Source organism: Pungitius pungitius, chromosome 5 (genome assembly GCF_949316345.1).
Source record: "Pungitius pungitius chromosome 5, fPunPun2.1, whole genome shotgun sequence".
In the NCBI taxonomy this organism is placed as follows: domain Eukaryota; kingdom Metazoa; phylum Chordata; class Actinopteri; order Perciformes; family Gasterosteidae; genus Pungitius; species Pungitius pungitius.
Window position 1 is genome coordinate 15527677 of NC_084904.1, and position 15602 is coordinate 15543278.

A 15602-nucleotide genomic window follows, 5' to 3' on the forward strand; every position below is an offset into this window, starting at 1 on the left:
ACACTTGGCCCAATTTCCCAGAGCTCGGTCCAACACCCCGATGGTAAGCAGAGTTATATCCTTTCAATATAATGCCGGTGATGGTGATCTAGTCATTGGGGAGTCAACCACAACCCCCACACCACATCAGCAATAGCACCCCCCTGCCCCCATCTCTCTATCCATGCCTGAACCGCTCCTCTGATGCAACCACATCATGTAACTCTTTAGTCGGCTTTTTGCTCTTATATTCTTACAGTGTGGACTTGCGCCATTGGGACGTCTCATCATCCTCTGCTCCCACCACCACCACCAGCACCACCATTCTTTTCAAGTCCTTGCAGCATGTGTCTCATTTGAGATCGGCTCACCCGGCGGCTACATACGGACGTTGAGTGCAGAATACAAATGCCGTTTGGAAAAACATTTGTTATAACACAGATATCTGCTGTCACAAGGACTCCCCCCTCCTTCCCTCTCCCCCATTCTTCCCCACAGCCTTTCATTTCAGAGTGCTGCCTTCCTCTCTCTCTCGCTCTCTCTCTCTCTCTCCGCTCTGAAGAATGAATGGGCTGGTAAGTGGTGCCATATTGTGCCCATCCAGGCGCAGTATGTGTGTGTGTGTGTGTGAGTACAGTTTCCCATTGGGGTAGTAAATGAGCTGGTAATGGGGCAGGAGGGCCAGCCGGCTCGGGTGGCGGAGGCTGGCACTGGGCGGACCAGCTGGTCTCTATGGATCAAACACCAACGAGAGAACGAAGCCAACGTCGAACGTGCTGTAGACACACACTGAAGTCAATGGGTGATTTTAGCTGTCGATACATCTCGCCACATTTTCAATCTTCCCTGCCGTCTGCTCTGCTCTTTCACCGACAGCCTTTGCTTCTTTCAGTTTTACCCCATCGATTTCACCACTGCGTCCTTTCTTTCTTCCCCTTCTTCCTGATATTCTCAGGAAACCCCCCATTCTCTATTCCTTTACCTGTCCGGTTCGATATTTGTTTGGTAGGTTCAATTGTCTGGCTGTAGAGCCATTATTCCATCTTATTTATCCCCACTGGGGAGAGAGCAGAGTACTTTAGGAAGGAAGTGGAGGCCTTTCATCACAGGGTTCAACGGGGCAGAATAACACTCTTACACACACTCATGAACACACACAGACACACACACATAAAATAATCCTTCATCAAATATCTCTACGGATAAAAGTGTTAATCGTTGTCATATGTTTGGGTTACACAATATCTTTAAATAAAAATCACTTTGTGTGCCGAGTCATAGTTGCTATCCGTAAGCAGAAAAACAACAAAAAAACAGGTCGGGTAGAGACTATCAGGCTTTTAAATCAGCAAATGCAGCAGAGAATCATTTTTGTATTTGGATTAGACACAGGTAACAGTGCTGTGCAAACATTCCAGCGATGAATCAGAAACGAGTACGCTATGGACAATGAGCTAGCCGCCGTGAACCCTCTCACCTGCTGTAATAAGACTCTACTCCCAGAGCCTCCCGGGCGCTGGCAATGTGCTGCTCCAAGGACGAGCCGCCGGCCACCCCGCCGACGTTTCCCTCCTGGAAGTCTGACCCTCCTTCTGATACGCCCTCGCCCAGGTACACCTCGTGGAACTTCAGGATGCCTGCGCAGAAGAGAGGGAGGGCAAACATGAATGGCTGCTTTCGGGCGTTCACAAAGGGAAAAGTAACAGACAGAAAAAATGAAACGCCATGTCTACATGTGCGCATTACTAGCTCAAGACAGGAGGGAATGTTGGATGATTTCAACTGAAAGCTGCGAGCGAGGCCAAATGCAGGAGTGCATCTGTTGAGCTAAATAAATAAAGCAAATAATGTTCAATAAAAGATAAAAGTAGGCTGCATGTGCCATCTGCTGCCCGCCATGAGAGCTCAGCTGAGCTTCAAGCATCAGAAAGGGGCGGGGAAGAGCACACCGGGAGCTCCGTCTGTGCATGTGTGGGATTCTTTGGGCGTGGCAGCGGCGTATTATTGGATGTGCCTACATTTTGCAATAAATGGATCAAATGCATTGAATGGACGTTGTACCATGTGATTCAGGCGTATACAATGTGAACTGATTAGAACCATGGTAACGCTTCGCATCGACTGCAGACTCTTAGGAGCAGGTTGTGTTTGTGTGCCAGCTGGATGTCAGGGAATGCCAGGAAGTGACAGACAGGCAATTAGTAAGCAAGTGGTTCCCTCTTAGCCTGGGGTAACATGCAATACTTTGAAGATCTTCACTGGTCCCTGTAGTGTTCCTTCCCTCCATATGACTAGTGCCGGCGGGGGTCAAGTTCATCTGGTAGCCTGGGAGCTGTATTTCATCAATTGTTCCGGCTTGGTGGCATGTGATATGGGTCACAGCTCGCATTTACGCTCTTTACAGCAGAAAGCAGATAACAGTGTAGCAGCTACAGGAGTCGTGTGACATGCACTTGAGTTCACCAGGAGCTTTGCTGTATTCTCTTTGAAACTGGAATATCGCAAGTCATATAAACAAGCTGCATCTTAATCCCTCCGCCTGTGTTATTATGTGTCAACAAAAGAGATCGAAATTGAGGAGTACGCAAAGTACTGCAAAAGCACAATACCACTAGAACAATCTGAACAAAACCAGCGAAATAAACTAGAGACAAAAGAGACAGGATGCAATGAGGCAGAGAAATTAAGTTTCAACAGCTATGAGCTTTCCTGTTGGCATGTGTGAAGATGCTGCTGACTTAGTGCGGATGTATCGCTTTCAATAAGCATGGTTCATTGGCAGATGCCTTCAGGGGTGAGAAGCAAATCGGGGGGGCAAATCGTAACAGCAGAGTGGCAGGTGGCACTGCCGCTTGCTGTTAAAGTTGGCCTTCTAACCCCTGCAGCTGAAAACAAGCCACGGCCTCAAGGCCTTATATCCACTTTGATTAGTAAAACCAAGTGTTTATTTTTGTGTTGATGCTTTTCCCTTGTGTAGCATTCTTGAATTGAAGTTATTTATGAACATATATTAACAGCCTGTGTGGTATTTTTTAAAGAAATCTAGTAACTATTGTATATTTTAACATTCTTGTTTAAATATTTCAATGCATGTATTACAAGAGTAAATGCTAGGTGCAATATTTCACAGGAAAAAGGAGAAATAAGAAAACAACAAATCCTGTAGCGTATATGTGTTAACAACTGTGAGAAAAGAAGAATAAAGAGTTTTCATTCACAGTGTCGTCATATGGCGTAAAAGGGGTCGATTTGAAACCTCCTCACTAATGGTGATTATTCACATGCAAACAACAACAAGATGACAGGCAGACGTGGTCACTTACCTGCTCCTGGAGCCAGCAGCCAGCTGTACAGGTAGCCGGCCGCCATGGAGAAATAAAGTACCAAGGCCCTCTGGCTGTTGATGGTGTCCAGGATGTGCTCCACTGTTACTGGGGTGTAGGGATCTGTGTCCTGCTGGCCGGTCTGCCGCTCCACCAGGAGGTCAGCGAAGGCTCGGGTGCGACCCCGCTCCGCCACTGCCAGAGCCTCATCGTGGTGGCCTGTGTGTTTTCAGAGTTCAGTGCTGATTAATGAGTAACGGTACTACCAACGGAAGTAGTGGGGCTATGGGAAAGGCATACCTAGGCTCACGAGGACCCTTTGGAGTGCCTGGTAGCAGGAGGTTTGCAGATCAAACAGGGAGAGTTTGTAGTCTGTGCTGTGCTGGGCTTCATGGCGGATGGTCTCAAACAGTGCAGAAGCCCGGTAGAGCTGAGGATGAACAACAAGTATCATTGGCATGTACCCTTAAAAAGCACAAATATATAATCGACCTTTGATCAATGTCTGATTGTTGAGGGGAAACATCCCAGCATGTTTTATAGCTTTGTCTATGTTGACCCATGCTAAAACGTAACATTCTACACCATGACACAATGGATAAAAATGAGCATGAAACCATCTACCACTGTGTATGTTGGATTGGACTTGAGAGAGAGAGAGATAATTGTGGCCGCTAGATGGCACCATCCCACCTAAACTAGTCACCACTAATGAGACCTGCTGCATTCCAATTTGGCTTTCCTCACAACTAAAGCAGGCCCTGTAATGCATCTTGATAAATCACCATTCAACCGGTAAACCGCTCTTCAGCTCTTGTTTGTCTGGATCTGCGAAAGGCCAATGAGAAGCTAAACCACTACTAAGGCCTCATGGACGAACAACGTCCAAGGAAATCCATTCTTCGTGAACTCACCAGGCCTGTCTGTGTTACTACACCTTTCCATCCAGGGCCAGACATTGGATGTGGAGACGGAGAGAGACAATGGAGAGGTGGGGCGGCAGCAGTGTTGCACAATGGCCAAGCGGAGCTAGCCAGGAGTGCTGATTCATGGGAGCCGTTATTGATTTCCTATTGCTGCGCCCATGTCAGCCCTTCAGGGCGAGTGGGACTGCTATAGAGCTACTCTCCGGGAGTCCCGGGCCAGCGGAGAGGGTAAAGCACTCGGCTTGACCACTGAGACAAAAGAGCCGCGGTGAAGAAAGGGTTGTTTTGTGCGGATGAAATGGATTCTATCAACACAGCAGGTTTAGAAAGAGAATCAAAGAGAGAAAAGCACCTGCCTCTCTTGTGTGCACAGATATATGCATATATTGAAGCTCTTCAGGCATATGCCAAGGTCATTTGGGAGAAGTGTGTCAGAGGTGGTGAATGGGGAGAGTGGAGATCCCCGTAGACTCGGAGATGCTCTGCTGCGTCGGTGCTAGAAGACGGGGCTGCTAGTCTCAGGCTGATTTTGCCGAGACGACTGTGGACGGATTGCTGCAGTGCTGGTTTAATCTGCTGGGCTTGCAGACATCCCTTTAAGAGTTAAACTAATATCTCACAGCGCCTTTCCTCTGGCCTGACCCCTCCTGGCACAGATGAAAGAGAAACAAACCCAAATGTGCTGCGTCTGCAGTGACTTGCCTCGGCTGTGGTGGAGGTAAAGTCTGCTACATTCCTCAGCTGCTATTGATTCAGATAGCACCTGCATGTTTTACCCTCTCTGACATTAACAGAGCCTTTATGTGACATGTTAAGTGAATGTCAATGTCACAGTGGCACGGTAACACAAACGGAGCCTGATACAGACGGGTTGCAAAGAACATTGTGAAACAACCTCCCTGGTAAATTCTCAATCTGATTTGATTATATCAAAGGTGAAAACACCCCATATAGTTAAGTAATGACTGAATTTTCATGAATTAATTGCTCGGGGGGAGCATGTGATGTATGAACGAGACGATTAGAACCAGGACAACTTGATCAGCATGTCAAGCCAAACACTGCAATCACAGCTATCCAATTAAACTTACAATTGGGTTTAAATATAGAGAATGAGGAACATGAGATGAAGTACTCTTCTTCATCAGTGACGGATGCTTTGTCCATTTCAAGATGAGCCTTCACAAATGAGGTTTGAAGTGGGTCAGGGTATTTACCAAGGTCACGTGTAGCACCAGGCCAGCTCATGAGTAACTATGCGATATGTACTCGAAGGACAACAGTGTCCTTTCCCAACACAAATTCACCCTGGGGGCTACAAGCTGAACTAGGGGGGAAAACACGGAAGCCTTGCTGCAGTACCAGCGGGGAAAGCACTGGATCTCTGTATGTCGCAACAAAAGACACTCAACGTCAATATGCACTATTAAGGTCCTAAAGTAAAGAATTAACCTGGATGGAAAATATGTTGCATTGGCTTAGTTAAAATGACTCATGTGTCTCTGCTCTAGTCACCACCTTAGTCCAGTCTTCCTTTTCCAACTCTTGTAGCAGATAAAAGTTACGTTTGACAGAAAAAGAAAGCTATCTGGGTCACATAGACGTACGCAGTGTGCGTGTATCATAACAGAAATGTTTTAGACTGGAATTTCAAAATGAAAGCTGCTGAATAACTTCCCTACAGACACACGTGGCAGCCACTGCTGTTGCTGACTGTTCACACACTGATGTGTGGATACACAAGCCGAGAAAAAAAAAGAAATTCTAATGTTCAGCTGTGGTGTGTGGATAGGCTGTAAGAAGAGACGTTACGGGGGTATTCCATGCTTGCCAGATGGGCAGTGGGCTGAAGAGGAGTGGGTGCATGTGTGATGGGGGGAGGGCACATATATGCAAAAAAAAGAAAAGAAAAGAAATCTTCAGTCATCTGTCGCCTGTCTGCTGAGATGACAGCATTTATCAGCTCGACACGCTCCTCGCCACATTTTGCCAGCAGAGGTGTTCAAGCAGTACAGCCCTCTCCTTTTCTTCTCTTCAACCAATTGTTCACTCTGCGCCTTTCACCACAAGGGCATTAGTGAAAATGCCGTATACTGCTTTGGACATCTACTTCCCTTTGTTGTTTTTAATCGTTCCTGACAAACCGATGTGTGCTTATTAGAGGCCTCTTTTTGTGCACCTTCTTTGAAAGGGGGCCAGGTGGAGGGAAGGGGAGGATACGGTTGTCGAGTGAAGGTGAGTGCAGGTACGAAGAGGAAGGAGAAGGAGATGCTTTACCTGATGTTGGGCCTCCTCCAGATTCCCACTGGCCCACAGAGAGAGCCCGAGACGATGGCGGATTTTCGCCTCGTCCTCACGCCGAGACAGCTGCTCTGCAAGCCGCAGTCCTGTCAGGAGGGGAGAGGAAACGGGAGCAGAGCATGAGCGAGAGGAGAGCAAAAATGAATTCAGAGCAGGCGGACTCTAAGGTATCTTTCAGAGTAACAGATGTATGCATAGCGTGGTACTGATGTTCTGACAGCGAACAGGTTTCGGTATTTGGCCTCAGTTGTAAGAGGATGCTCACACTGGGAGTATAGCACACACTCAGCCGTAGAGGAAAGCAGCTACTGAACTAATGGCACAGCATAGTAATCAATGCTAGGTATCGACTGGCTGAGCAAACACAAACACGCGTTTAATGCTTGCATAAAAGTAGCGCCACAATATCATCAAGACGTGGCCAAGTTTTTCCAAACACACTGATGAGCTAATAATAGACCAGTGTGCACACTGCATAGTAAATGCAATGGGGATAAATGTCTGAGAGACACTCGGCGTTGTTTGGGAAGCCAGAGAAGAATGTGCATGTAAATGTGTGTGTACGTCCAGGGAGCGGGCCTGTGTCAGATCACCTGGCGAGCACGCCGTCGGTTTTCACTTCCCATCCCTCAAGCAGGGAGGCGTATGCCACATCTTCCCACGCGTCCTCAGTCAACCTGCAGAGTGCTCGGCTCTGGCCAATTACGAAGATAAAAATCCCGCCCCACAGAGGACAATGAAAAACCTGACAGCTGCTGGGTCACATTTCACCCACAACGTGCTAAATGCACACTAAGCAGTCTGCAGTTGGCTATTGCTCATGCCCAGTCTCACTTTAACACAGCTCTGTATTTGCAACAACAACAAAAAAAGAAAAAATCCCTGGTGCAACGGAGGGGTCTAAACATGCTTTTGGTCAAAGAGAGAAGAAAGTGGGCCAAGCCACCCTCATTTGAGTCTGCTTTTCTCGACATTCCCTGGAAAACAGTCTGTGGCTGGTCCAGATAAGCCAAGAACCGAGCGTGACCTGAAACAGCCGGCCTATCCCGCAGGACCCCGCACACCAGGCAACCGTAGACTTCACGGCTCCTTCGTGGCCACGTTAGGCGGCCGTCTTTGAAGCCTGAAAAAGTCTCTCCTCTCGCCTTATCTTTCCTCACACCATGGCTCTGTCTGCCTGCCTTCTTGCTTAATGCATCTGCTGTGCTCCTCTCTCCCTTTACCTCTCGTATTCATTTTCTCATCTCTGTGCCTATGTCTCTGCCCCCCCCCGCTCGCTCTACCTGTTTCATCCCGAGTGTTGTGGCAGTGCTCACAGGAACTCTGCACTGCTTAGGGCTCATTAGGCACTGGAGCAAAAGCGAGGGAACAGATCTAAATTACCCTTTTCATTCTCTGACAGTATCACCCCTCACTCATTTCAACTCCAGCTCTGATCCTCTCATCTGCACACAAATACACAACCCCGAGAACAAAAAACCTTTCCCTTTCCAAGCTGCTCTGTGATAGTTCTTTATGATCAAGCTTGAATGTCAACCAGCTCTGTGCTTACTTCATTCTCCAGTTGACAGTGAAATAATACATTTACGACTCGTGCCGAACTCCACCCCCTCCCCCCCCTCTCTGCCTCTCCTTGTTTCCATCCCTCCCCTAACTATCTCATTCCCTCTGTTCACCCGCCCTGTATCATTCAGTGTCTGTCACTGTCACCGCGCGTGCCTTCGGTGCGCCCCGCAGGCACAGCCACGTAGCGGCAGCTGACACGAGGATGTGGCCGTGGCTGGCTGCACCCCCGAAGAGCAACTAGAGAAGACTTTAAAGGCTGCTTGACAACCGGGTGAAAGATTTTCTGCAGCCCCCGAGGCTCACGCACCTCTGGCTTCAGACACAGGATTTACGTGCAGACAACAACATGCAAGTGAGTTGGTAGTAGGGCACACGTTTCATGCACTGCAGAACCGCAAGTGCGCCGGCCCCGGAAACAAAAACACACTGGCGTTTTTGTACTCATGTCGCATAACAACCCAGTACTCTTTGATCGGGACCACATGCGGAAAGGAACATACAGCGAGCGTACCATGAACAATGTTTGTAGAAAAGACAATCCTGGGGAGTTTCAGGACATAAACTCTCTTTACTGCGACTCCCTCTGCGACTCCCTCCACTATGTATGAAAACAAAAAATCCCACTGACCTCTAACATGCAACATAAATACTGAGCATCAGGGGGGCTGTGACACAAATTGCATTTAAGTTGAGAACTACATATTGTCATTTGTGGCCGTTTGCTTAGTAATTCATGAGATAATGGACAGTCTGGGAGCCCTCTTTTTTCCCTTTTTTCCGATGATGAATGTTGAACTGAACAATTTTGTCTTCTCTGAGCCAAAGAAGTAGGGAAATCCAAAAATAAAAATAAAAAAGCCGCAAAAATTGCTTGCAATGCCACCAGTTAAACCACCAACCACCAAGTGTCATTTTGACTGCATCCAACACAATTTATGATATGAAAATTGAAAGACCGAAAATTAATAGGGGTCCACATATAATGATGAAAGATGCAGACATTTAACAACGTGGTACTAATCATCCACATACTGTTTTAAATGCTCCTGTCAAGCTGTTTAAAAGGCCTACAGACTCAAATGCATTTTGAGTTGGTAGGCCTTAGTGTTTATAACACTTCATCAAATAATAATGAACCACTAACAACCTGCAATGTTGGTCTAATTAGTATTGCACGTGATTAAGGCCCCTGTTACAGATGCATATTTCATAATAGCGTATGGTCAATTAATTAATTCGCCCATACATGTATTTTACATTAAAGCCAAGATAGAAGAACATTGTCTGTTCAAATACTAATGAAGATAAAGTCTCAATTTTAAACTAAAACCATTCATTTGGATTTTCTGTATATTCCATAGTTCTTTTATTTACCATCTACACTTTACAAAATACCATCAAATTTTTACAGGTCCAAATGTAAAGGATCAGGTAGGTATGGCTTGTGATGGTAAATTTTATTATTTCATTAGTTGGGGGTCCATAAATGAAGCGTAAAGAACTTTAAACACTTTCATTAGTCGCTACAACGACGGCATTGATTTAATGACACCACAATGTTAATCATTGCAAAGTCCATCTTGGTGTGAAATGCTTCTTTTGTTGAGCGATACAAGGATGTGCAACGTCCTCTAATACTAACTTACAGGTGGATAACTTGTGGAGCAGTGTGAAGATCACTTGAAGTGACAGAAATGATGTCTGCCCGATCTGCAAATTAATTCTGAGTTACCTTGTCCTTCTGTACAACACAGAATGACAACCAAACACACACACACACACACACACACACACACACACACAGGCAAGCGCACACAGAGATAAATGAATACACATCAAAATACACATTGATTTGGAGGTCCTTTGTTGTTAACAGTATCTGCAGTAGTTTGTAGCTACCTTTCCACCCCTCCGCCCAATTAATCTTTTTTGATAAAAAAATAAAATAAAAGCAGTGCAGCACGATGAACAAAAAAAAACCCACACGATTTAAGAGTAGAATAAAATTGAAAAAAAGATGAAGGGGAAAAAAACCATGCCAACTTCTCGGTCTGGGTAGGTTGGGCAGAAATAATTGGCTGTCAAGGATAGTGAAGGCACTGTTCTTTTTTACAGCCAGGCCGAGGAACAATACAAGGACAGTGCAGGGGACAACAGGAGGACAGGGTGAAGACAGAATGGCCTGTCCTCTTTGTTTCCATTAAAGCTCAACAAGGAGGCCAGCAGAGGGTGTGTGGGTCACTGCAGGCCTGGCTAACTCTAGAGAGTAGGGACAAAACAGCGATAGAGGAGATATACCTTTCTGTTCTCTTGCATTAACTCCCTGCGAGGTAAAAACAAAATACAGTTGTCCTCTCACATGAGCCGCAATTTGCCAGGATTCAAACAGGGTTTAGGTCATAACACAGTGGGTGTTCCTGGGAATGAGGTCTGTCAATGGGCATGGGTTAGGCTGGTGGTTTGGACATTCCGCTCACATACAGTTCCAGTCATAGGTCTGTTCAATTTGGTCATTAAATTAAATGAGAAAGTGTGTCCAAACTTTCGACTGGTACTGTACATGGATTCTGCACAGACACCGTCATAATTAAATTAGGAGAGGCAAAGCTGAAGGTTTGTGTGTTCCCCCATAATCTGTAGGGGACAATGACAGCCACTGTGTGAAAAGATCTTTTGGCACCTCACTGCAAGGAGTTCTTTGAGAGAAGCAGGTATAGAAGTGTGAAGCACAGCGTTAAACAGAAAAAATGGCTTTGCGTGCATCCTGATAGGTCTGCCCAGACACACACAGATGCTGGTATACCTTTAGAGCACAGAAGACAACACAGATGCATAATACGGTCACAAAAAATCCCCCTGTGAATTTATAACACCTAAGCACAAACACGCACACACATACCCACGCGCACGACCTAATGAAACTGTGGCAAAGGCTTAGCGACAAATAGCCTCCGAATTTCATATTCATGAATTCACAAACTCTAAGCCTATCAGCTCAGGGAACAAAGACAACCCCCTCTCTCCTCGCCTCACTCACCTTCCTGCAGGTACATGACAGCCTGGGAGTAGTTTTGCAGTGCGTGGTGTGTTCTCCCCAGGCTGCTGTAGGCCAGCGTCTTGGCAGCCAGGTCATTCGTCTGAGCCGCAACGCTTAGGTGCTGTTCCTGGAACACCACGGCCCGCTCGTAGTTTCCAAGCGACTCGTAGGTGAGGCCCAAGTTCCCGTAGGCGCGGGCCTGGCGTGTAGCGCTGCCCGCTTCCTCCGCAATCTCCAGGTCGCTTTGGTGGCACCGCAGGGCTGTCTCGTACTCGCCCATGGACTGATACACGACACCCAAGCCGCAGCTGGCGTCGCCCTCCAGAATTCTGTCCCGGGTGTCCCGGGCGATGGCCAGCTGACGCTCCAGACAGGAGATCGCCTGCTCGTAGTTTCCCAGCTGGCTGTGCAGTGCGCCCAGCTCACCGTAGGCCTGGGCCTTGCCCCCGCACTCCCCCAGCTCGTGAGCCACGACGAGGCGCTTCTCGAAACACACCAGCGACTGCTGGAGGTTTCCCATGGCCCTGCAGGTCGAGACAGAAGACCAACGCGATTAGGAGGGAGACATGTGAGATAACGAACCGACCATAACAAATCTGTTATAGGCTTTTTCCCTCCAAATTAAAATTAAGATCAAGAGCTCTCCAACGCCCACGACCCACATAATACATGTTTCTCGCTCTGCACATCTCAAGTCCTAGTGAAACTGAATTCTCCATTCAAACAGTCTCATGTACTCTCATGAAACAGAGGACCGTTAGGAGGCTGCAAGGAGTGCACATTACAGGAACACTCATTTGCAAAGCACTATTCACATTTGTTTTTCGATCAAAGAAATATCGAGATTTAGAGGTCAAACACACTGTAAACATGGACTGGCTAGTGGCTACAGTGTGTGAGCACTGATGTAAAATTTAAAAACTGTATACCTATCTAATAATAAACGGTACTAGCAACCTGATCTCTCCAAGGATCCGCGCTCTCATCACCTTGCGAATGTGTTGACGCAGTGGCATTCATCCCATCTCTGCATTTCGTTTCCTTTCAGAGCCTTCAAACAGACTACTCACATGCCCCACAATTGCCGGATGTCGTTTGAAATGGAGCATTAAAAAGAATAAAAGCCTTAAGCTTAATTGAAGTTGTGTGATAATGCATGTGCTTGACTATGAACTGTTGGAGGACGAGACGGGTTTCAGAGTGATGTCTATTATTCCCCTCTGAACTCGTGCATGGCTAATACTTTGTGATTGCTGCGGTGCCACGCTGATGATGCACAATAAGAATGAAATCATCTGCGAAAGGAGGATTGCGGCAAGTCCTTTGTGTTTATTTTGCAGTGTTGTTCCATCCTAGGATGGTATCAGCTCTTTGAAGCACAAGTAGAAATGGAAGGGAGAAGAGACATAAGAAGTAAGCGTTTCCCTCAAAATAACTGCGCCTCGCTCCGTTTCAGACGTCTGTGTGCTAAAGCCTCTTTGCATACAGATAAGGCCGGGGCCAGCGAGCAGCAGGCTCACATCCAAGCTCCAAGGTGTCTCTAAACTACGGTGGTCCTTTACAGTGAGCGTAAGGAGAAATATAATATGCAAAGTTGGATTACTGTGAATATTAGTAATACCCAGTCAATACGATCATCCCCTGGTTGCTGTCTATCATGCGACAACAGCCAGGAGATATTGATTCTGCTGTGTTGTACAAAGACTGAAAAGTTATTTCCAAACACGTGAAGCATTTGATTCTATTTAAAGCAAACTCACCTGTGTCCATTGCCCAAGCCTCTGTAGGCCTTCTCCTGGTCCTGCATGCGGTTGAGGCTCTGGGCCACTGACAGATACTGGTCATAATACTTAATGGCTTCCTCAAAGTCTCCCAGAGCCTCGTAACAGTCTCCGAGGTTTCCATAGGCCCGGCCCCTGTCCATCAAGGCTTCGTTGCCACTCAGCTGCTGTAAGGTGGCCAGCTGCTGCTCCAGGTAACCAATGGCTTCCTCCATCACGCCTACATTCATTTTAGTAATCCCCATATTTCCGTACACCTGAGCCTCCACGACAGGATCCTTCAGCTTCCGGCCGAGCTCCAATTGCTCTTCGTAGCTCTTAAAGGCCATGGCGTACTTCCCCAGGGCCATGTAGACAGCTGCCAGGTGACCATGGGCTTTGCACTCCCCTGACAGGTCGCCCAGCTCCTGATACACCTCCAGCTCCTGGGTGTGGTAACCCAAAGCCTTGTCGTATTTCTGCACAAGTCTGTAGGTGGCCCCGAGGGCGGCGTAGGCGCAGGCCTCCATCCTGCGCTCCTTAACCTGAAACAAGAGAGGATTTCATAATATCATCACAAGGGACGCGGGTGAGTGATATCCACATACATTCCACGTGACATTTGCTATTTCTATGATGAATTGTCGCAGTATATGTTATTGTTGCACATTCTTTGTGTGTGGGTGTACCTGGTGAGCTAAGGCCAGCTGCTGCTCGTAAAACTGAATGGCTCCAGCCACATCTTTTTTACACACGAATATGTCCCCGAGGTTCCCCAGTGCTCTGAAGCGAGCCTGTGCATTGTTCAAGGATTGGGCCAATGACAGCAGGTATTTCTGACACTCCTCTGCCTTAGTGAAGTCTCCCAGGGCCTTGAATGCTAACCCGAGGTTACAGTAAGCCTTGGCCTGACTCAGTTTATCATGGAGGTCCTTGGCCAGGGCCAGATCCTGCTCATAGTACTTGACGGCATCCTGGTAGTTGCCCAGGCAGTAGTGGGCGTAACCCAGATTGTGACAAACTTTCCCTTCGCTCTCCATGTCCTGGAGGTCAGGGGACAAGCGGAGGTACTGCTCGTAGTAGGGCACGGCCTGAGGGAACTCTCCTCGAGAGCAGTGGAAGTTGCCCAGGTTGCCCAGGGCCCGCCCCTCGCTCTGGACATCTCTGAGCTCGCGAGCGATGTTGAGGTGGTTCTGGTAGTGTTGCAGGGCGCGGTCATGGGCCCCCAGGGCTTGGTAAGCCACAGCCAGGTTTCCATGGGTGGAGGCCTGCGAGGCCCGGTCGTTGACTTCCATGGAGATTTGCAGCTCCTGGCGGTGGTAGCGAACAGCCTGATCGAAGGCCCCCAGGGCGTTGTAGGCGTTGCCCATGTTACCGTAGGCCCGGCCCTGAGCGGCATAGTCATTCAGCTCCTGAGCGATGGCCAGGTGTGTTTTGTGGAGTTTCAGTGCAGTCTCATAATCCCCTTTCATCTGGTGGATTATGCCTGTGGAGAGAGGCGTGAGAGCCACGGGATGAAGTTAAGGACCATTTGAAGGACAAATGTAATTAAGTAAAATTCAAGTGTCGAGTCAGTTCTAAACAAGTAACTTGGTTGTTAAAATATGCTTCCTGAGCCATCTGTTCTCTGCTCACACAACGCACTCCCCCACAGAATTATATTCATTAAAACGTAGTACAAACAGGGTTATTATAAAACCAAGATGGAATCTTTTGACGGTCCAAGCTGTCTTTGATGATTGTGTCTTAGAGGGATTTTTTAACAGAATCAACATCTTTTCCACAGGGTTGGAAATCGTTATGAGGGAACAAAAAAGAAAGACGGATGAAGTGAAAGTGGGGGCAGGAGTGTGACGTGCTGATGGTAAGCTCAGCAAACAATTTAAGAAAAATAAGATAAGTTCAGAAAAACAATAAATAACGAATAACCCGGCGCATTGAACATATTATCTCTAACAGAATATCATCCTCTTAAAAAAGAATAGCTTCAGCCAGGCAGCGAAAGAGAACAAAGACATCGCAGCATATCTACCGTATTGCATCTCCTAATCAATACTAATCTCTGTGTCTGGGTCTCTCTTTCTGCATTTTCCCCCTAGTTTTTAATGATAGTAATAGTAATAATGAGAAATAGAACAGCATGGCTGCAAACCAGCTGAAAGGCAAATAACGCCGCCATTTCTTCGCTGCATCAGCATGGAGACGAGTGGACTACTATGACGAGGGTCCAGGAATGGAAACGGCCTGAATGGGTGGGAACCGGAGTCGCAGAGGGGCTCTGTGGCTTGTGGTATGTGATGGTGCCGCCGGGATTAGTTACCGCCATGTGTGTTTTGCCATTTATTTCATCTGAAACGTGCCACAGTTTGGGCCTGAACGCAGGCTACATAAACAGGGGGGCTGAAACTAAACAGTCGCCTCAAATGACTGCAGGGATTAAACGATAGATGTGGCTTAAACATTCAGATGGAGCCCAATTAAAAAGGAGCAGAAATAAGAGGGTTTGGTGGCACCGGAGCTACCACGATGTATATTGGTTTGACAAATGACAAATCTTTTGATGGGAAAACACCATCACAGATGAAAACTCCGGCTCGCTGTTTGTTTGCTTGTATATTCAGGTCAAAGTGATACAACCTGAACCATGATCTGGTGACCATGAGGTTACTACCCCGAGGCATCAGTATGCGAGCTGTATCACAGAGTAGAA

General features: G+C 47.2%; 1 protein-coding gene across 3 annotated transcripts in view; it reads right to left on the reverse strand.

The window, feature by feature from the left end:
• The window catches only part of LOC119224538 (tetratricopeptide repeat protein 28-like), a 140461-nt gene that overhangs the window by 10474 nt on the left and 114385 nt on the right, over positions 1-15602 (reverse strand). For all 3 annotated transcript variants that reach the window (XM_037481588.2, XM_037481587.2, XM_037481589.2), the window contains 7 exons: positions 13582-14378; positions 12893-13437; positions 11133-11656; positions 6506-6615; positions 3603-3732; positions 3303-3521; positions 1457-1616 (listed from right to left, as the gene is read on the reverse strand). In XM_037481588.2, the coding sequence (XP_037337485.2) occupies positions 1457-1616; positions 3303-3521; positions 3603-3732; positions 6506-6615; positions 11133-11656; positions 12893-13437; positions 13582-14378 (2485 nt within the window). The remainder of the gene's footprint in view (positions 1-1456; positions 1617-3302; positions 3522-3602; positions 3733-6505; positions 6616-11132; positions 11657-12892; positions 13438-13581; positions 14379-15602) is intronic.